This window comes from Erinaceus europaeus, chromosome 13 (genome assembly GCF_950295315.1).
Source record: "Erinaceus europaeus chromosome 13, mEriEur2.1, whole genome shotgun sequence".
NCBI classification, from domain to species: Eukaryota; Metazoa; Chordata; class Mammalia; order Eulipotyphla; family Erinaceidae; genus Erinaceus; species Erinaceus europaeus.
This window is the reverse complement of record NC_080174.1, coordinates 64,006,099-64,028,392: the sequence shown is the minus strand read 5'-3', so window position 1 is coordinate 64,028,392 and position 22,294 is coordinate 64,006,099. Positions and strand designations below refer to the sequence as shown.

The window sequence follows — 22,294 nt, the reverse complement described above, 5'->3', positions numbered from 1 at the left end:
ACCATGAATACATTGTTCCTGGAGGCCATCTTTTCCCTTTTGTTACTCTGGTTGTTTTTCCTTAACCATTTTTAAAAAGACTTTAAAAATATTATTTATTTTTATGGGAGTGAGTGAGAAGTAGGAGGAGGAGAAGGAGAGGAGAGAGAGAAAGACAGAGACATCAGAGCACTGCTCATCTATGACTTATGATAGTGCTGGGGATTGAATTTGGGACTTCAGCATCTCAGATACGAAAGCCTTTTGCATAACATCATAAATGTCTCCCCTGCCCAACCTGAACTCAAGCACCAAGCACTGAATCTTGCTTATGGCCAAGTGTTGACTGAATGGGGAGATTGTTCCTTCCCTCTGCATTCCCTCTGGATTGATACAGCCCTTACTCTCAGGTTCCCATCCTTTTACACTTGGGACCTGGGCATTATGCTGAAAATGGCATTAGGTGGGAAAGAGGAGGCCCAATTTCAGTCCTGGCTTTACCGTTTATTGAGGCAAGTCATTTAACTATTCTGAAGCCTCAGTTTCCCCATCTTTAAGGTAAAATGCCACATAAATACAAATAGTCTACATGTCTAAATGTCTCTCTTCCTTCTAATCTTTCTCCTCCTCCTATTTAATTGCCACCAGGGTTAGTCCTGGGACTTAGTGCCTGTATTATGAATACATGGTTCCTGGAAGGCATTTTCCCCCCTTCTCCTCCTCCTCTTACTTGTTCTCCTCCTCTTTCTCTTCCTTTTCCTCCTTCTCTTTCTCCTCCTCCTCCTTTTTATTTGATATAACAGAGAGAAATTGAGAGGCAAAAGGGAGAGAGAATGAGAGACACCTACAGTACTTGTTTCACCACTCAAGAAGCTTCCCATTCTGCAGGTGGGGATCGGGAGCTAGGTCCTTGCACATGGCAACATGTGTACTTAACGAGGTGTAGCACTGCCCAACTACTCACATTCATGAATCTTGTTTTCTAAGACAGACTGTTGGTTCTGCAAAAGTGGAGACAAAGCGTTCTACCACATCTTGCTCAATTTGAGTTTATAGCAAATACAATGCTCAGTTCTGTTGCATGGTAGGCAACAGAATGTGCTCTGTAGAGGAAAGAGCACTTAAGGTGAAACTACAAATCCTGTTCTGCCACTGCTGGTGTGACTTTGAGCAAGGTTCTTCCTCTCTGCCTCAGGTGGCAGGTAAGGATGTTAACCCTCATGGAACCAATGGAAAATGCAGACTTTACATTTTTTCATGAAAGTGATGATATAGTAGATAATTGATCATTAGCTAAAAAAAATGGGCAGTGTAGCATAATGATTATGCTAAGAGACATTCATGCCTGAGGCTCCAAAGTCCCAGTTTCAATCCCCTACACCAGGACAAGCCAGATCTGAACAGTGCTCTGGTATAAATAATAAATAATAAATAAATAAATAAAATTAACTGTGGTGACTCAAAATGTGGCTTAGTGGGTAGAGTACTGGACTAGCAGGAAAGAAGTCCTGAGTTCTGAGCCTTGGTATAACATGCCAAAGTGATGTTCTGGTTCTCTTTATCAAAAATAAATGATAAGTAAATAAATAAACACATCTTTAAAAAATTAGCTGTGAAGAAGTACTGAAGAGTTTTGTCTGGAATTGCTAGACATACCCTATGGTACCTGCCAACTCCTAAGAGGCAGAGATGCTGGGATGCTGCTCTTCCAGGCAGTGGTGGGCTAGGTCTGCAACAGAGGTGTTTTGTCTTGCTGGGATCAGTCCCTACTTCCTGGAGAGACTGAAAGGGAGGACCTCATGGTGAAGGGGTATGTAGCCAATCCTATGCTCCTCTCCCTTCCCAGTTTCTCTGATTCATATTTTTTCCTGCCTAAGGTTTTGGGGAGCCTTGGCATAAGATGGTTTTAGGAGTGAGAAACTATGAAGAGTGGTGTGGCCTGGGCAGGACCTGCCTCCACATGGGGAGACAGCAGCTATCCAGCAGGGTTAGCCAACTATGACCCCCTTACCACCATCACCATGCTTCATTGCTCACCCCCAACCCCTACAGCTCCTGTTGTTAAGATCTATGCTCTCCAGTAAAGGCTACACCAGATTTAGATTCAATTAGGATTAAGTTCTCTTCATCTGGTGTGCAATTTTGAGCAACTGTCTTCATTTCTCTCTCTTTCTCTTTCTCTCTCTCTCGCCTCCAGGGTTATTCCTGGGGCTCAGTGCTGGCACTACAAATTCACTGCTCCTAGTGGTATTTTTTCTTTCTTTTTCTTTTTTCCATTTTATTGGATAAGACAGATAAAAATTGAGGGATGAGGGGGAGATAAAGACAGAGGTAAAGATAGACACCTGCAGACCTGTTTCATTGATCATGAAGTGTCCCTGCTGCAGGTAGGGAGTGGAAGCTAGAACAATCTGGATCTTTTCACAGGTCATTGTGCTTAGTACTATGTGTTCTTAACTGGATGCATCACCTACTGGCCCCCTATCAAGTTTGAGAGTCCATTACTTTATCCAATCTTACCACCACTCCCATTGACTGGCCCCCTCTCCATTTCTCCATTTCTCTGAACCAGAGTTTCCTCATTCTGAATACAGCAAAGCAGTAGCATCATCTCTTGAGGTTGTTAGGATCTGAAGAGAGAATGTAGTGGGGCACTGTCTTGTGTACTCTTTAGTGCCGTGAACATAATTTATTGTTTCTCATCTTTTTTTGGGGCCTGCTGTTCAGGATGGGGCCAGTCAGAACCAAGACTTTATGGTGCCTCAATGCAGCCCTGTCCTGTTGGATTGAGCTTGGACCATGGGACAGTGGAGCCTGAGCCCATGGCAAGTGCCATTTTTGTTTTCTTTCCTTCAGGTGGTGTGGCCCAGACATTTGTCTTTCCTAGTATTTAATCTTGTGGGCCTCATCCCAAAGTATCAAAAAGAGTGCCCCAATTAAAAATAAGGGGGGGGGACTCACTGTGATAAAAAGCTCTTCTCTCAGGGTGGCTTCCAGATAGGCCCATTCACTTTGTAGCCTGAGCAATGGAAGCACGAAGAGGGACAGCACAGAACTGAAAGGAGGTGTGTACTATAGGGCAAGGGGCAAAATCAGTGAGGGAGTGGAAACTATGGCTTTTCTGGCTCACTTGTTTTGCTTCTGAACATCCCCAAGACACTAACCTTCAGAAACTTGGTGTATACTTCCTGGGTGTCCCTCATTCCCACTAATGACAGTGTGGGAGGTCCAGTGCTGGGGTGAGATCAAGGAGGACAAGAGCTACCTGGTCTCTGAGAGCCTCTTTTGAAACTCTTTGCTCTTAGAAACCGACTGTTCCTCTCTTCTGGACCCCAGGTCAGTGCAACAGTTTCTCCATGACCAGTAACAAGAGCCATTCCCAGGGGAATGACTTTTCCTGGAATGATCTCACCAATGCCCTGTCTCTAGCCAACATGATCCTGGGGATCTGCTCTATCTTCTGCACCCTCTGCAAGTAGGTCTGAAACCCAGCAAGCTCTTAGCCAAGAGCTGGAGTCAATGTCATGATGGGAGGAGGGGGAGGCAACAGAACTGGGCACTGAGGCATAGGGACCAGCTGGGGCAGGGGACAGTGCAATGGGTTGGGAGTTAAGAGGTCAAGATTTGAGACACAAATTTAAGAGAATATAAATCACGTCACTCTCAGGCTGCATGGAATTAAATGAGACATTCATAATGGAAAAATAACTAGAAAATACCAAAATACATGGAACTGGAGAAGATTATGTTTAGTGAAGCAAGTAAGGTGAATGGTTTCACTCATATGCAGAATATAGAGAATTGAAAATACAAATGTGAAAAAAAAAGTGAACCTATATCTAAGACTGTGGGAGAACTATAGTGGTTATCTGTGGGGATGGGGACATAGACCTTTGGTAATGGGAGTGGTGAAAAAAAAGACTTGTAAGTCACTACTCAATAAAGTTTCTTTAAAAATTTTATTTCCCTTTTGTTGCCTTTGTTGTCTTTTTATTGTTGTTGTTATTATTGTTGTTATTGATGTCGTTGTTGTTAGATAGGACAGAGAGAAATGGAGACAGGAGGGGAAGACAGAGAGGGGGAGAGAAAGATAGACACCTGCAGACCTGCTTCACCACCTGTGAAGGGACTCCCCTGCAGGTGGGGAGCTGGGGGCTTGAACCAGCATCCTTACTCCGGTCCTTGTGCTTTGAGCCATGTGTGCTTAACCCACTGCGCTACTGCACGACTCCCTCAATAAAGTTCTAAAGTTAAAAAAGAAAGAAAGAAAGAGTAGATAGATAGAATGGAAGGGATGTAGGGTGAGTGTGTATGTATGTGTGTGTGTATGTGTGGTGTGTTATCTGTCAGAAAGGATGTGAGTGTGGGGCACATGAGGGATGTGTGTAAGTGAAGGTGAATGAAGTGTACAGTGTCTTGGGGGGTGTCTGAAGGGGTTATCCAATGGGCAGTATGAAAGAGCCTCCCTGTTTGATTGGACCTGTTGGTCTACCCTTTAGGAAACCCAACTGTGCCTGCTGGATGCTTCTTATCAGCTTCCTGCTTGACATAGCAGTGGGGGCAATAGCCAGACAGCTCAGCATCTGCTCCAAATCAGGTGAGTTCAGGCCTCAGGCCCCTAGTCTCTGACTCCAGGTTGTTCCATCACATGTCATCTCCTTTGTCCCCTAGCATGCAATGGGTCTCATCAATTACCACTTCTGCTCACAACCCTCTGGATATAATAGAAGAAGCCCTAAAGCAGGGCCCCACGGTCTAGATCCAGCCCCTTTGCTAGCTCACTTAATCATCTCTGGTCATCCTTGATCTGGGTTTGTTTCCTCATCTGTCCTGCCTCCTAGAATGGGGGGGGGGGTCTAGCAAACAGGAGTAAGAGTTGTGGTTGTGCTGGTAAAGGGGCCCGGGGGAGTAGGGAAGTGAAAATTATGCCAAGAAGGGCAGCTGGCTTAACTATAATAAAATATTTCCTTGCAACATTTTATTTGAATAAAAGTGTTATCAGCTTTTCAATTTGTAGCCATCCATTTTAAACCAGCCCTTGCATATCAAAGAATAAGAAAACAGACTGGAGAGGGAAGGGGTTGGCTGAGGCCACAAGGTCAGTCTGAGGCAGAGCTGAGAGGACACCCCATCAGACCAGTAGGAGGTATAGCTATTTCACTGTGGGGCTCCAGGGCCTTGCTTGTCACCACTCCATCCTCTCTCTCTCCTTCCTCTGAGCAGGAGTGGAGCTGAGTGACTTTGCTGCCTTCACCACCTTTGGCTTGGCCTCTGCCCTGCTTATAGGTGTGGATGGACCTCTGAATGGCTTCTTGGCCACCATCTATGTGTTGGCAATTTCTTTCCGCCTGTGTTTTTATTCATCTGGTGAGTGGAATCCAGGTAAGTCGCTGATCAGAGAACAACAGAAGCTGTTTGTAAGTGTTGGGTGCCAGAAGCTTGGGGTACAGTGACTGAGTCCTCTTCTTCCTCTCATGGAATCCCTCTTTTCTGTTTCTGGGCTCGATGTCCACTGGAAGCTGCAGGCTGCATTGACAGAGCCATGGCCTGGGGAGTGGGGGTCCTGGGTTTTTGGACTCTTTGTCTTCTTTTCTGTGTGTGCTTTGGATGTAGCATGTCAATTCACAAACTTTGTTATTATGATTTGTTTATTTTTAAATATTTATTTTCCCTTTTGTTCTTGTTTTTTATTGTTGTTGTAGTTATTGTTGTTATTATTGATATCATCTTTTGTTAGATAGGGCAGAGAGAAATGGAGAGAAGAGGGAAAGAAGACACGGGGAGAGAAAGATAGACACCTGCAGACCTGCTTCACTGCCTGTGAAGGGACCCCCCTGCAGTTGGGGAGCCGGGGGCTTGAACTGGGATCCTTACACTGGTCCTTGTGCTTCACGCCACATGCACTACCACCCGACTCCCTATTTGTTTTTTTAAACAGTGCACTCTTTAGCTCTGGCTTATGGTGGTGCTGGGGGCTGAACCTGGGATACCAGAGTCTTTTTTCATAATCATCATACTGTCTCACCAGCCCCAATTCATAGGCTTTAGAACTAAGGGTGGTATAGTAGGGGTGATGGTGGTGGTGGCACAACTGGTAGAGTGCACATGTTAGAATGTGCAGGACTCAGGTTCAATCCCTGATTTTGACCTGTAAGCATGGGAAGTTTCACAAGTGGTAAAATAGTGCTGCAGGTCTCTCTCTCTCTCTCTTCCTCTCTGTCTCTCCCTTCACTCTCAATTTCTCTCTGTCACTTTCCTTAGTAAATAAAAATTTAAAAATTATTGTTATCCAGGATTATTGCTGGGACTCAGTACCTGCACTATGAATCCACTGCTCCTGGACACCATTTTCCCCATTTTGTTGCCCTTGTTGTTGTTGTTATTATAATTATTTTTGTTGTTATTGCTGTTGGATAGGGCAGAAAGAAATCAAGAGAGAAGCCGGGGACTCGAAATGGGATCCTTAAGCCAGTCCTTGTGCTATGTGTCATGTGTACTTAACCCGTTGCTGCTACTGCCCAACCCCCCAAAATCATTTTAAAAAGAGAACTATACATAGTGCTTCAGTTTCCCCAAACAGAGGGAGAAAGGGCTCTGGAGACAGCAATAATTTTGCTTATAGGGTCATAACACTAGGCAGTGCAGATAGACACAAGATGTCAAAAGGCCCTTCCATAGGTCCTAGCTGTCTGCTTTCCCCTGGGCATCCAGTCCTAAACCAGACATCATCTCTGTGTACAACCAAATATTTTATGTGCTGTCACTGCTTTGGAATTTAAGGGGTTTGTAGCAGGAAATGGGAAAGACTCAAAGAGGGGCTTGCTTTAAGGAGATACCTTTAGAGTAGTGGGAAGCACCTAACCTCTGTCTTCTCTTTCCCATGCAGATGTGCCCTTCACACACAAGGGTTTACCCTGCCCCTATGCATCCTGTGTTTTGGCTTCCACCTCCCTTCTGACCAAAGGCAACACATTTGTTCTTTCTTGCATGGCTTCACTCATGATTCTATTTATGATGGATCAGAGTTACTACCCACATGATAAAATCCTGGAGTCTGAGAACTGGAAAAAAATGGTTTATTTGGGAGGTGAGTGAAAGTATTGCTTTCAAATGTCACTAGTGTTAACCTGTTGTCACCACTGCTAATTGTCTCCAAGACTTTGTGAGAACCATGGTGGTTCTCATTGGGAGAGTGGAGATGCAGAACTTGGGTGGTGGTTGCAGCATGGAACTATACCCTGTAATCTCACAATCTTGTAAGTCACTATTAATCACAAAAAAGGAAAAATGATCACATTAATTGTAACATAGAGAATAGATTTTAGGAGACTGAAAATGGAAGCAAGAAAACCAGTTACTTGTCAGACTAGGTGTGGCAGTGGTGGAGATGAAGAGGTTTGAGGTAAATGTTGGAAATATATTTTAAATATCAGGTTTTAAGTTTAAGGAACAAAGTGATGGACTTCAGGCCTTGAGGGTCTGCTCACATTGGGACCCCAGCTGATGCTTCTATAGAGATTTTCCCTAATAAGGGTTTCCTTCATGGAACATTGGTTTTTCTTATTTTATTTCTTGCACCAGGGCTATCGTTTGGTCTTGGGACCAGCACTATAAATCCACCACTCCTAGTGGCCGTTTTTTCTCTCTCCCTTCCTTCCTTCCTTCCTTCCTTCCTTCCTTCCTTCCTTCCTTCCTTTCTTCCTTTCTTCCTGTATTTCCTTTTCTTTCTATTTTATTTGATAGGGAAAGGAGGGGAAGATAGAGAAGTGAGAGAGAAAGAGAGATACCTACAGACCTGCTTCACTAGTTGCATCCCAGTTGCAGGTGAGGAGGAGGGACTCCAACCGAGGTCCTTGATCTTAGTACTATATGCACTTAACCAGGAGCACCACCACCTGGCCCCCAGTTTTCTTCTTTTAAAAGACACTTACGTAATTAGAACAAACATCATTGAGGATACTTTTTCTCCTTTAATTCTCTTGCTCAGTTCCACTCTGACCTTCCCCTTTAGGGCCATGCCCTTTCTTCTATAGCATTTGCACCAGCCACTGTGTCCAAGTTGTAGGCTCTAGCACCTCCTGTACTCTAGATGGCAGAGGCAGAATGGTAGTGTGAAAAATATGAATTTGGGGGGTTGGGCGGTAGCGTAGCGAGTTAAGTGAACATGGCGCTAAGCACAAGGACTGGTGTAAGGATCCCAGTTCCAGCCCCCAGCTCCCCACCTGCAGGGGGGTCGCTTCACAAGCGGTGAAGCAGGTTTGCAGGTGTCTTTTTCTCCCCCTCCTCTCTCCATTTCTCTCTGTCCTATCCAACAACTACATCAATAACAACAATAATAATAACCACAACAGTGATAAAACAACAAGGGCAACAAAAAGGGGAAAAAAAGCCTCTAGGAACAATGGATTTGTGGTGCAGGCACTGAGCCCCAGCAATAAGCCTGGAGGCAAAAAAAAAAATCTGAATTTGGTGGGTACTGGAAATAGCTCAGCTTATAGACAGAAGGACTTGCATGCTTGAGGCTCCTGTCAGAGTGATACTATGGTTCTCTTTCTCTCCCACTCACCTCTTTCTCATTAATTAATCTTTTAAAATTTCATTTATTTGTTCTTTTTTTTTTGTTGTTGTTGTTGTTGTTTATGAGAGGGATAAGAGGAGAGAAAGAGAACTAGATATCATTCTATCTCATGCACTGTTGGGGATCAAACTTGGGACCTCATGCTTGAGAGCCCAACACTATCCACTGTGCCACTTCCTAGACCACAATAAATAAATCTTAAGAAATAAACAGGGAGTAAAAAAAAAAAAAGAAATAAACAGGGAGTCTGTGGTACCTCATCGGGTTAAGAGCAAGTGGTGCAAAGCGCAAGGACCCTAAAGATCCTGGTTCGAGCTCCTGGCTCCCCGCCTGCAGGGGAGTCACTTCACAGGTGGTGAAGCAGGTCTGCAGGTGTCTATCTTTCTCTCCCCCTCTCTGTCTTTCCCTCCTCTCTCCATTTCTCTCTGTTCTATCCAACAATGACGACAATAATAATGACTACAACAATAAAAAATAAGGGCAACAAAAGGGGATAAATAAATAAATATTTTAAAAAAGAAACAAACAACAGGGCAGGGGTAAATAGCATAATGGTTATGCAAAGAGACTCTCATGCTTGAAGCTCCCAAGTCCCAGGTTCAATCACCTGCTCCACCTTAAGCCAGAGCTGAGCAGTGCTCTGGTAAAAAAAAAAAAAGAAAGAAACAACAGTGGTCTGGCAGGTGGTGCAGTGGTTAAATCATTGCACTCTCAGGCATGTTCAGTGCTGAACAAAATGATTTCCTAGGCCTTATATTGCTGCTAAGTCAGACAGTCTTCACTCCTATAAATATAAATTGTCATTTCTAGCTACTTACTTTCCTTTCACCTGCCCATGTCCTAACTGACAACAATATTTCCAGTGTATTGTGCTCCTTTAGATACTATTGATTCCCTCTTCTCAAAATAAACCCCACACTTGGCGGGAACCTTTCTTGGCTTGACTTTGCTATGAGAGTAAAGGAGGAAATGCATAGATTAAAAAAATTACTAGTGATTTAATAATGATGAACAAGATAGCAATATAACAGGGGTTACAATTCCACATAGTTCCCACCACCAGAGTTCCATGTCCTACCCCCTCCATTGGGAGTTTCCCTATTCTTTATCTTTCTGGGAGTATGGACCAAAATTCTTTATGGGGTGCAGAAGGTAGAAGGTCTGGCTTCTGTAACTGCTTCTCTGGTAGACATGAGTATTGGCAGGTTGATCCATACTCCCAGCCTGTTTCTATCTTTTCCTAGTTGGGTAGGGGGTCTGGAGAGGTGAGGTTCCAGGACACATTGGCGAGGTCATCTGACAGAGAAAGTCAGGATGGTGTCATGGTAACATCTGTAACTTGGTGGCTGAAAGGTAGTAAGATATAAAGCAAATTGTTCAATAAACAGGAACCCAAAGGTCAGAATAGAGCAAATGAAACTAGGGGTCTTCATGTGGGAAGAAGCTAGGAAGTCTGTTTTAGGAATGTTCCAGGTGGCCCATGACTGTAGGAATTTTTGCCTGAGCCTGTTAGATAGCTAACATACTGCAGATTGTGACACTGGATTATACCAGAGTTTTACTGGGTAGATTTTAACATAGCTGTAGCTGCTATTCTTACATGGATTACAGTATAGCTGATTACCACTTTATTTTTTCTTCAGATTCTCCTGTTTATTTTTATTGATTTAACATAGTTTACAGAACTATACAATTTCAGTCATATAACATTACACCTCTGTGTTTATGAGACTCAGTGTACCCATCATCAAAGTTTTAATGTCACCTATCAGTCTACCTACTCTTCTTATCCTCTTCTCCTTTTCTTTTTACTGTGGTTTTTTAAAAAAACATTTATTTATTTATTTATTCCTTTTTGTTGCCCTCTTGTTTTATTGTTGTAGTTATTATTGTTGTCGTTGTTGTTGGATAGGACAGAGAGAAATGGAGAGAGGAGGGGAAGACAGAGGGGGAGAGAAAGATAGACATCTGCAGACCTGCTTCACCACTTGTGAAGTGACTCCCCTGCAGGTGGGGAGCCAGGGCTCGAACTTGGATCCTTACATCAGTCCCTGCGCTTTGCGCCACCTGCGCTTAAGCCGCTTCACTATAGCCCGACTCCCTTTACTGTGGTTTTTTTTACTCAATCAAGTTTTACTGGTTTTACCTGCTTAATTTATATCCCATATGTGAATAAACTCATCAGCAATTGCCCATTAATTCTTTACATATTTCACTTAGCACAACCACCTTGAATTCTATCCACTTTATCCCAAAAGGCACAATCTCATCTTTTTCTTATGGTAGAATAGAATTGCATTGATTATATACCTCATATCATTATCTAGTCATCTGTTGAGGGCAATTTAGGTTGATTCCATCATATGGCTACAGTGAATAATGCTGCCATGAACATAGAGGTGCACATATCCTTTTGGATTAATACTTTCAAATACCTAGGAGTTGTGTTACAGGATTATATGGTATTTCAAAATTTTCAAACACTTGTCTTATTTTTTTCTTTCTTTCCTTCCTCCTCTTCCATTTATTTGATAAAACAGAGAAACATTAAGATAGGAGGGGAAGATATATTGAGAGGGAGAAAGAGAGACACCTGTAACACTGCTTCACCATTTGTGAAGCTTACCCACTGAAGGTGGAGAAAAACATTTATCTTTTTATTTATTAATGAAAGAGAGAAAAGAGAGAGGACCAGAGCATTACTATGGTATATGTGATGCTGGAGATGTATCTCAGGATCTCATGCTTGAGAGTCCATTGTCTTATCTACTGTACCACAGTTTTTCCATTTTTTAAAAAAATTTTTATTTAAGAAAAGATTAGTGAACAAAACCATAAGGTAGGAGGGGTACAACTCCACACAATTCCCACCACCCAATCCCCATAACCCACCCCCTCCCATGATAGCTTTCCCATTCTCTAGCCCTCTGGGAGCATGGACCCAGGGTCATTGTGGGTTGCAGAAGGTAGAAGGTCTGGCTTCTGTAATTGCTTCCCCGCTGAACATGGGCGTTGACTGGTCGGTCCATACTCCCAGTCTGCCTCTCTCTTTCCCTAGTAGGGTGTGTCTCTGGGGAAGCTGAGCTCCAGGACACATTGGTGGGGTCTTCAATCCAGGGAAGCCTGGCAGTTTTTCCATTTTTAAAGATTTATTTATGAGAAATAGGCAAGGATAGGGAGAAAGAACTAGAACATTACTCTGGCATATATGATGCCAAGGATCAAACTTGTGACCTCATGCTTTTCAGTCCAGTGCTTTTTCTGCTGTACCACTTCCTGGGTTGCTTTTTTTTTTTTTTTTTTGTCTCCCAGGCTATCCACTGCTCCTGGAGGCTAGTTTTTTTTTTCCCTTTTGTTGCCCTTGTTGTTGTGATATAGGACAGAGAGAAGTCAAGAGAGGAGGTGGAGGCTGAGAGGGGGAGAAAAAGACACCTGCCGCCCTGCTTCACTGGTGTGAAGTGACGCCCCCTGCAGGTGGGGAGCAGGGGGCTCAAACCGGGATCCTTGAGCCAGTCCTTGTACTTTGCAGCATGTACGCTTAACCCACTGCACTACTGCCTGCCTCCCTTCATTTTTGTTTTAAAAAGGAATATAAACACCTTAAGGCTGTAGCAGTTTGCATTCTCAGCAGCAGAGTATCAGAGTTGCTTTTTCTTTACCTCTCTCCCCAGAACTTGTTTTCAGTCTTTTCCTTACATGCCAGTGTTACTAGTGTGAAGTAGTATCTCACTGTGGATCTAACTTGCATTTACCTAATAATGAGTTAATAATGTTGAGCTTTTATTTTCATGTATCTGTGGGCCATCTGTACGTTTTCTTTGGAAATGTGTTTATTCAAATATTTTTCATACTTTTCCTTTTCATTTATTATTTTTGATTTTTTAAAAATTGCCATCGGGAAGTCGGGCGGTAGTGCAGCGGGTACAGCACAGGTGGTGCAAAGCGCAAGGACGGGTATAATGATCCGGGTTTGAGCCCCCGGCTCCCCACCTGCAGGGGAGTGGCTTCACAAGCGGTGAAGCCGTTCTATAGGTGTCTTTCTCTCCCCTGTCTTCTTTTTCTCTCACCATTTCTCTTTGTCCTATCCAACAACAATATAATAACTACAACAATAAAACAAGGGCAAAAAAGGGGAATAAGTAAATAAATGAAAATTGCCATCAGGGTTATTGCTATGGCTTAGTGCCTGCATGGGAAATCCACCTCTCCTAGTGGAAACTGTTATTTTTCTTAACTTTATTTGATAGGACAAAGGGAAGAGGGAGATTGGGGGGGGCGGTGGGAGAGAGAGAGAGAGAGAGAGAGAAAGACCTGTAGCCTTACTTCACCATTCATGGTACGGTTCTTGAATATGGTAGTGTGTGTACTATATCAGGTGTGCCACTCCCCGACCTCCCTATTTTTTTCTCTAATTTTTTTGTTATTTATTTTAATTTTACTGGTGACTTAATATTGATTTATCCTAATCACCTTTTAGGTTGAGATTCCCCTTCAGAGTTCTGTATATCTGTAAAGTAGGCCTATAGCTACTGAAGTCTTTTAATTTTTTTTTTTCCAGAGCACTGCTCAGCTCTGGTTTATGGTGGTGCAGGGGATTGAACCTGGGACTTTGGAGCCTCAGGCGTGGGAGTCTGTATAACCATTATGCTATCTACCCCTGCCCAGTCTTTTAATTTTTAAAAATTTATTGCCACCATGGTTATTGCTGGGGCTCCACACTATGAATCCACTGCTCCCAACAGCAATCTTTCCCTTCCCTTCCCTTCCCTTCCCTTCCCTTCCCTTCCCTTCCCTTCCCTTCCCTTCCCTTCCCTTCCCTTCCCTTCCCTTCCCTTCCCTTCCCTTCCCTTCCCTTCCCTTCCCTTCCCTTCCCTTCCCTTCCCTTCCCTTCCCTTCCCTTCCCTTCCCTTCCCTTCCCTTCCCTTCCCTTCCCTTCCCTTCCCTTCCCTTCCCTTCCCTTCCCTTCCCTTCCCTTCCCTTCCCTTCCCTTCCCTTCCCTTCCCTTCCCTTCCCTTCCCTTCCCTTCCCTTCCCTTCCCTTCCCTTCCCTTCCCTTCCCTTCCCTTCCCTTCCCTTCCCTTCCCTTCCCTTCCCTTCCCTTCCCTTCCCTTCCCTTCCCTTCCCTTTTCCCTTCCCTTCCCTTCCCTTCCCTTCCCTTCCCTTCCCTTCCCTTCCCTTCCCTTCCCTTCCCTTCCCTTCCCTTCCCTTCCCTTCCCTTCCCTTCCCTTCCCTTTTCCTTCCCTTTTCCTTCCCTATCCCTGTCCCTTTCCCTTTCCCTTTCCCTTTTCCTTTTCCTTCCCTTTTCCTTCCCTATCCCTGTCCCTTTCCCTTTCCCTTTCCCTTTCCCTTTCCCTTCCCTTCCCTTTTTTTTTTTTTTGCCTCCAGGCTCATCACTGAGGCTTAGTGACTGAACCATGAATCTACTGCTCCTGATGGATATATATATATATTTTCATTGTTGTTGTTGCTGTATAGAACAGAGAAACCGAGAGAGGAGGGGAGAGAAATATAGACATCTGCAGTTGTGCTCCACTGCTTCTGAAGCGAACCTCTCCCCTCCCCGCTCCCCCTTCCCTAGGGATTGAACCCAGGACTTTGGAGCCTCAGGCATGAAAGTCTTTTTGCATAACTGTTACACTATCTCTCTAGGAAATCTCTTTAGAGATTCAGTGATCAAGATTCTTTGAGGGATTGTCCAACTGGCATGCTTTATCCAGCTTATAACAAAATTTCCAGAAGGAACTCAGGTGTTCAGCATAAATTATCTTGCTAGAACAATCTAGATACCTCAAGTCACTCTTACAGATTAGGAACTTACTTATTTATTATTTATTTATTTATTTATTTAATTTACTGGATATTTGTGCATCAGGAACTGTTAGCTGGAACACATGCATGATTTCACTGCTCCAGGCAGCTTTTTCATTCAGAGAGACAGCAACACCATAGATCTGAAACTTTCTCCTGTGCCAAACCACCTTCTATGTAGTACATGGCTTGGACCCAGGTCATATACATGACAAAGCAAGTGTCCTACAGCGTCCTACATGGTGAACTAGTTCTTTGGTCCAAGTTAAAGAAGGTTATATGTTTGTAGGGAAATGTTTAGTATTCAAGTTCCTGAATAGCAAGAAAGGTTTTATTATTATTTTTATTGCTGGGGATTGGTGCCTGCACCATGAATCCACTGCTTCTGGAGGCTTTTTTTTTCTTCCCTTTTTGTTTTATCGTTGTTGTGGTTATTATTATTGTTGCTATTGATATTGTTGTTGGATAGGACAAAGAGAAATGGAGAGAGGAGGGGAAGACAGAGACAGGGAGAGAAAGACAGACACCTGCAGAACTGCTTCACTGCCTGCGAAGCAACTCTCCTGTAGGTGGGGAGCCAGGGGTTTGAACCGGGATCCTTAAGCCGATCGTTGTGCTTTGTGCCATGTGCGCTTAACCTGTTGCGCTACTGCCTGACCCATTTGTGTGTGTGTGTGTGTGTGTGTGTGTGTGTGTGTGTGTGTGTGACTTAAAAGTGTCTTTACAAAATTACATCATCGGTGGTCCGGAAGGTGATGCAGTGGATAAAGCACTGGACTCTCAAGCGTGAGGTCTTGAGTTCGATCCCCAGCAGTACATGTACCAGAGTGATGTCTGGTTCTTTCTCTCTCCCCCTTTCTCATCAATAAACAAAAAAAATTACATGATTGCACATCCATATAATGGCCATCTTTATAAGCAGATGTTTCTAAGGATACCAATCTCAGGTCTGCTAAATGCTCTTTCCTGTACATAAAAGAAAATATTGTATTGATGCTTATCACTTCAAATTTAATATATAGAGGAGTGTACATATATATATGTATATGTATGTATATATATTTTAAACAAGGGATTTGGGAGGCCTGGTGGTGGTGTACTTGGCCGAGCACACATGTTGTGGTGTGCAAGGACCCATGTTTGAGCGCCAAGTCCCCACCTGCAGGGGGAAAGCTTTGTGAGTGGTGAAGCAGGGATGCAGCTGTCTGTCTCTCTCCCTCTCTATCACCCCCTTCCCTCTAGATTTCTGGCTGTTTCTATTCAATAAATAAATGAAAAATAATAAAAAATTAAAAGAAAAACAAGGGATTTGGGCAACTTATTCTTAACTAGGATTGGTTTCTGATCTGAATTTGACAAACTGGAACCTGAGTTTGCATTAGATTCTAATTGTTAAGCTAGATGTAGACAAAACTTTCAGAGGCAGGATTCATGTCTCATGCTTTTGTTACTTACACTATGAGTAAGAACTGAAGGAGGAAAGGGTGGGCATGGACAAGTAGAGGGTGGAAAACATATGTAAGACAGCTTCATAATAACGGGGTACTTGCCTTTTTTTCTTCTTCCAGGAATCGTCTTGCTGTTTTTGTCTCCGTTCTCACTAACTCCTTTTTACTGCCTGCTGTGGTCACTCTCCTACATCTTCTTTCCAGATGTTCTATGGGGCCAGGCAGCATGCTACAGACTGCAGCATTGAAGAAAGTAAATGCTCTCTCAATTTCCACTGGCTTCCTGTGGGAGTTGTATCACCATGATGGGCCAAGCCTTACTGAATATTCACTAAACCTTTACTTGTCCCTGGCTGTATTTGTGTGTGATAATCTCTGTTGTCCTGAACTACAACAATTTACAGCAGGGCCCATGGTTTTTACTTCTTCTTTATTCAGGGCTCTGAATCCACAGGGAGCATAGTTTATGTGCATGTAGAACTTTTTCCAAGCTATATTTGTGTCAGGTTTACATGACAACTTGTAACTAAGTGAGTGACCATGTGTACTTTAGGAGTGAGCCCCTTCAGAAATGATATCTTCACTGCTTTGGACCTGCCTAACCCTGATTGTTCCAGTGGTAATAGTTGGAGGGCTTACTGAAACATTTCTCTTTTAAATTTTATTTTAATTTTTTTCCCTTTTGTTGCCCTTATTGTTTATTGTCATTATTATTGTTGTTGTTATTGCTGTTGTTGGATAGAGAAATGGAGAGAGGAGGGGAAGACAGAGGGGGAGAGAAAGATAGACACCTGCAGACCTGCTTCACCACCTTTGAAATGACCCCCTGCAGGTGAAGAGCCGGGGGCTCAAACGAGGATCTTTATGCCAGTCCTTGCGTTTCACACCATGTGTGCTTAACCTGCTGCGCCACCACCCGGCTCCCTGAAACATTTCTTAAACTTGCAGATGTAGTAACTCTGTAGTGCAGAGTGAGTCATGGGACAGGCTAATCACTTGGCCCTATATGAATGTGTGTAAGCCATATTTCAACAACCAAAGTTCATACCTCTGCTTCATATAAACACTGGCAGCTTGAGAGTCCTCCTCTTTTCAGAACCTCATTGTTATTTCTTTCCCTATGATCTAAAGTGCTAAACTCTAGCTATTAAAATACCACTTCATATTCTAAAATTCAAATTGAATGGATATCCAGGTCCACTGAAAGTGATGCCTCCAGAAAGCTTACTAGAAGGATTGTGGATTAGTCTGCTTTCCTCAACTAGGACAGAAAAGCACCTTTTATCTCAAGATCTAACTTCTTGAAATTTTTAGACCTTTGTATGTGGAACATATGCATTAAGTTTAAAACTATATTAAAAATAATCCAAAGATGACCACATAGCTGTGATTTGGCTCTAAAGTGAGTATCCTCACCCCTACCACTTTGGGTTGTTTACATATATGTTACATCATTTATGGAATTCTCCTTCCTTCACTTTCTTTTTCTTTCTTTTTCCACTGGGGTTATCACTGCACCTCAGCACCTTTATGATGACACCACTGTGTCTGGTGGCCATTTCCTCCCCCTTCTCTTGTTATATTTGATATGAGAGGGGCAGATAGAGAGGGAGAAAGAGAGATAGATACCTGCAGTCCTGCTTCAGCTCACACAGCTTCCCCTCTGCAGACGGGGACTCTAGGCTTGAACCTGGGTCCTTGAGCACTATTGATAATATGTGTGCTCAACTGGTATGCAGTTGGCAGTCCCCCATTTATGTGCTTTCATGCTTTGAGATGACTATGCCTGTGTCTCCCTAGATTTTTTTTTTAATTGTGGGATTAATGGCTTATAGTATAGTTGTTGACACATGGGTACAATTCCTTATCTCACTGCAATAGGTGTCTGCAAATCAGTCTGATCTCCAGCTTACGTCCTTTTCCACCATCGTGTACTAGGATCCAGGAACTCAAGGCTTCAATTATCTTCAGCCCTCTCCCTGCCCTCCTTCTGCAGAGTCCTTTGGTATGGTGCAATACACCAAACCACTTCAAGTTTTACTTTTGTGTTTTCCCTTTCTGTTCTTGTTTCTTAAATTCTGCTTATGAGTGAGATCATCCCATGTTGATTTTTCTCTTTTTGGCTAATCTCACTTAACATGATTTCTTCAAGTTCCATTCCAAATGAGATGAAGAACATGACCATCATTCTTAATAGCTGAGCAGTATTCCATCGTGTACTTTCTTAGCCACTCATCTGTTGTTGCACACTTAGGTTACTTTCATGTTTAGGCTACTACAAATTGCGCTGCTATGAGCACAGGTATACCTAGATCTATTTGGATGAGTGTGCTTTGTTCCTTAGGATATATCACCAGGAAAGGAATTGCTGGGTCATAGGGTAAATCCATTTCTTACCTTTAAATTTTTTTTTTTATTATTTTAATATTTATTTTTCCTTTTGTTGCCCTTGCTGGTTTTTTGTTGTAGTTGTTGTTGTTGTTATTGATGTCATCGTTGTTGGATAGCACAGACAGAAATGGAGAGAGAAGGGGAAGACAGAGAGGGAGAGAGAAAGATAGACACCTGCAGACCTGCTTCACTGCCTGTGAAGCAACTCCCCTGCAGAGGAGCCGGGGGCTCGAACCAGGATCCATATGCTGATCCTTGCGCTTTGCGGCATGTGCACTTAACCCACTGCGCTACCACCTGACTCCCTTAACATTTTAAAAAAATTACTTATATTTATTTACTAGATAGAGACAGCCAGAAATTGAGAGGGAAGGGGAAGATAGAGAAGGATAGGGAAAGGGAGACATCTATAGACCTGCTTCAGAGGGTTAAGGGGGCCAGGCAGTAGTGCACATGACACAAAGTACAAGGACTGGCCTAAGAATCCCAGTTTGAGCCCCTGGCTCCCCACTTGCGGGGGGGGGGGTTGCTTCATGGGTGGTGAAGCAGGTCTGCAGGTGTCTTTCTGTCTCCCCTCCTCTCTTGATTTTTCTCTGTCAACAATAACAATAGTAACAACAGTGATAAACAACAAGGGCAACAAAAGGGAAAAATGGCCTCTAGGAACAGCTGATTTGTAGTACAGGCACTGAGCCCCCAACAAGGCAAAAACAAAACAAAACAACAGATTTAAGTCCATTCACAAGGAAAGTGAAACCAGCAACAAACCAAAGAGATTATATCAAAAGTATCTGCACAGCAAAAGAAGCCACTACTCAGACAGACTCCTTATGGAATTGGAGAAGATATTTTTATGCCATACATCAGACAAAAGTTTTATAGCTAAAATATAGAAGGAGCTCACCAAACCCATCAACCAAAAAACAAATGACTCATCCAAAAGTGGAGAGAGGATAAGAACAGACTATTTACCAAAGAAGCGATCCAAAGGGCTGACAAAAATATAGGGAAAAAAAAAGTCCCAGATTTTAAACTTCTTTATATCTGTATTGCTGCTGTCTACCATACCACCTGGCATTAAACATACTTATGGGGCAGATGAACCAATTTCGCTGAGCATTCTACTGAGTTAAATACAAGGTTACAAGACTGTAGCAAGAAGTTAACAAATATATATTGGCTCAGACATTTCAATTTGATGTCTGAAATTCAGTGCCATACCCAAATTTCAGTGATGCTACCTCCTCTGAGGGCTGTCTTCATATAAGGTGTTCAGTGTCAGTGCCCAGTTCATTGTCTAAACACAGTAATCATTCAAAACATATTTATTTTATACTGAGCCAGAACCAACCAGATTATAATTACACAAAAAGACTTTCATGCCTGAGGCACCAAAGGTCCCTGATTCAGTCCTTAGCATTACCATAAGCCAGAGCTAAGCAGTACTCTAATTAAAAAAAAAAAAAATGGAAGAGAAAGAAACAAAGTGAATAAAAAGAGGGAGTTCTTTATGTCTTGGTTCAGGCATCCTCTTATATTGTCAACACACATATATATGTAATATATATATTTTTTGAATAGAGACAGATACATTTGGGGGGATGAGAAAGATACTGGCAGTACTGCACCACTCATAAAAGCTCCCCCTGCATACAGGTGGGGGCTGGGGGTTTGAACCCAGGTCCTCGTGCATGATAATATGTATGCTCAAAAGAGTGTGTCATTTCCAGGTCCTAAGAAATTAATTTTGACCTCAAGTGTCATTAATAAGTGTCTATAAACCTAAAACAAAAACTTCATGGGATAATATATTCACCATGTTATTTAAAAGCATGCATTTTTTTATTAAAAAGAAAAGTTGTTTCAAGGTACGGGAGGTGGCACAGTAGATAAGGCATTGGACTCTCAAGCAGGAAATCCTGAGTTCAATCCCTAGCAGCACATGTACCAAAGTTGTAATATCTGGTACTTTCTCTTTTTTCATTAATAAAGGAATAAAATCTTAAAAGAATTGTTCCTAGGGGTTGGGCAGTAGTGCAGTGGGTTAAGCGCACATGGCACAAAGCGCAAGGACCGGCCTAAGAATCCAGGTTTGAGCCCCGGGCTCCCCACCTGCAGGGGGGTTGCTTCACAAGTGGTGAAGCAGGTCTGCAGGTGTCTATCTGTCTCTCCCCACCCCCGTCTCCCCCTCTTCTCTGTCCTATACAACAACAGCTATAAGAACAATAACAATAAAACAACAAGTGCAATAACAAGGGCAACAAAAATGGGAAAAATAGCCTCCAGGAGCAGAGGATTTGTGGTGCAGGCACCAAGCCCCAGAAATAACCCTGGAGGCAAAAAAAAAAAAAAAAAGAAAAAGTTCCTATTTTACTGAATGGATTGTATAACCACCCATAGTTTTTAAAATCTGCAATCCCAGAGCACTCCTCTAGAAGAGACTATATACAGGGCTGAGACATATGTGGCATGTCAACACAAGCTGTTACCAACACAACCAGTACTCATGTATTATTTGGTTATTTGAATTTAAAGTATTTTCCAGGGGCAGGGGAGGCAGCAGAATAGTTGTGCAAATGACTTTCATGCTTGATGCTTCAAAGTCCCAGGTTCAAACCCTGCACCACCATAAATCAGAGCTGAGCAGTTCTCTGGTTTCTCTCATTAAAATAAAATTAATAAAATATTAATTTTTTCCATCAAATGAGATTATTGGGAAGGGAAGTACCATGTACTGAATATTTCTTATATATACTACCTTATTTCTTAGCAAATGATCCTGAGAGGAAGAAAATACTATATTTTGTATATAAAATAAGTACATATTTTACTGCATACAATATATAAACATCTACATGTTTTGTATAGAATATATAAATATACATAATATATATACATATTCCTAAGAGAGATCTAGAAATGAATTAGACGAATTTTTTTTTCCCCTCCAGGGTTATTGCTGGGCTCGATGCCTACACCATGAATCCACTGCTCCTGGAGGCCATTTTGCCCCCTTTTTGTTGCCCTAGTTGTTGCAGCCTCGCTGCGGTCATTATTGCCGTTGTTGACGTTGCTTTGTTGTTGGATAGGACAGAGAGAAATGGAGAAAGGAGGGGAAGACAGAGAGAGGGGGAGAGAAAGATAGACACCTGCAGACCTGCTTCACCACCCGTGAAGTGACTCCCCTGCAGGTGGGGAGCCGGGGGCTCGAAGGACGAATTTTTTTACTCAGCATTAAGATGACTCTACCACTAAATGTGAGATGTGAACACCACTCCTAATAACAAATGCCCAAGAAACTTTTTACTTCTGTGTATATGAATGGCACATAGAAGGGTGGTTCATTATTTTACAAAATGAACAGCCACAACTGCCTGCACACCCAAGGTGAGGAAAACCTCATTTTCACGCCACTACCTCTGAGTAGTGACTCATCGAGCTAAAAACTTAAGATCTTCAGGGGGTCGGGCGATAGCGCAGCGAGTTAAGTATACATGTCGTGAAGCACAAGGATCGGCATAACGATCCCAGTTTGATCCTCTGGCTCCCCACCTGTTGGCGGTGAAGTAGGTCTGCTGGTGTCTATCTTTCTCACCCCCTCACTGTCTTCCCCTCCTCTGTCAAATTCTATCCTATCCAACAATAATAACAGCAACAAGAGCAACAAAAATGGGGGGAAAAATCTTAAGATCTTCAGAGTCTACAGAGCTTTAGCTATAGGAAGAATTCAAACTGGAAGCAGCTGGGTTAGTGCACCCTCCCAGCTCATCTGGGAGGGTGCACGACCCAAGTTTAAGTCCCTGGTATACCACATGGGGATACCTTGGCACTGTGGAAAGCTTTGGTGTGGCAGTTATCTCTTCTCTATTGGAAAACTTTGGCCTGGAGTGGTGAAGTCTTAGTGTGCTTGCTCACATGCACACACACCTGGAAGCAGTTACATTCTTTCTTTTTCTTTCCTCTTGTCTCCACACCTTTCCTGAAGGAGAAAGGGCTACTTTCCTCCTCACCTCACTTTTTATTACCTGTTACATTCTTTTGACTCCATTTTCTATGGCTAGCATACCCAAACTAAAGTACAAACAACTGAA

The 22,294-nt window shown here is 42.9% G+C and overlaps 1 protein-coding gene across 6 annotated transcripts in view; it reads left to right on the top strand.

The window, feature by feature from the left end:
• TMEM269 (transmembrane protein 269) overlaps positions 1-16,164 on the top strand; it is a 32,017-nt gene extending 15,853 nt beyond the window's left edge. For 4 of the 6 annotated variants that reach the window (XM_060206084.1, XM_060206080.1, XM_060206082.1 and 1 more), the window contains 5 exons: positions 3,316-3,454; positions 4,479-4,576; positions 5,203-5,361; positions 6,866-7,066; positions 15,933-16,164. In XM_060206084.1, coding sequence (XP_060062067.1) covers positions 3,336-3,454; positions 4,479-4,576; positions 5,203-5,361; positions 6,866-7,066; positions 15,933-16,060 — 705 coding nt within the window. In that variant the 5' untranslated portion in view covers positions 3,316-3,335 and the 3' untranslated portion in view covers positions 16,061-16,164. Of the gene's footprint in view, positions 1-1,856; positions 3,455-4,478; positions 4,577-5,202; positions 5,362-6,865; positions 7,067-15,932 lie in introns of all 6 variants that reach the window. The other 2 variants (XM_060206083.1, XM_060206081.1) reach the window with 2 other exon arrangements.
• Positions 16,165-22,294: the final 6,130 nt, after the last annotated feature.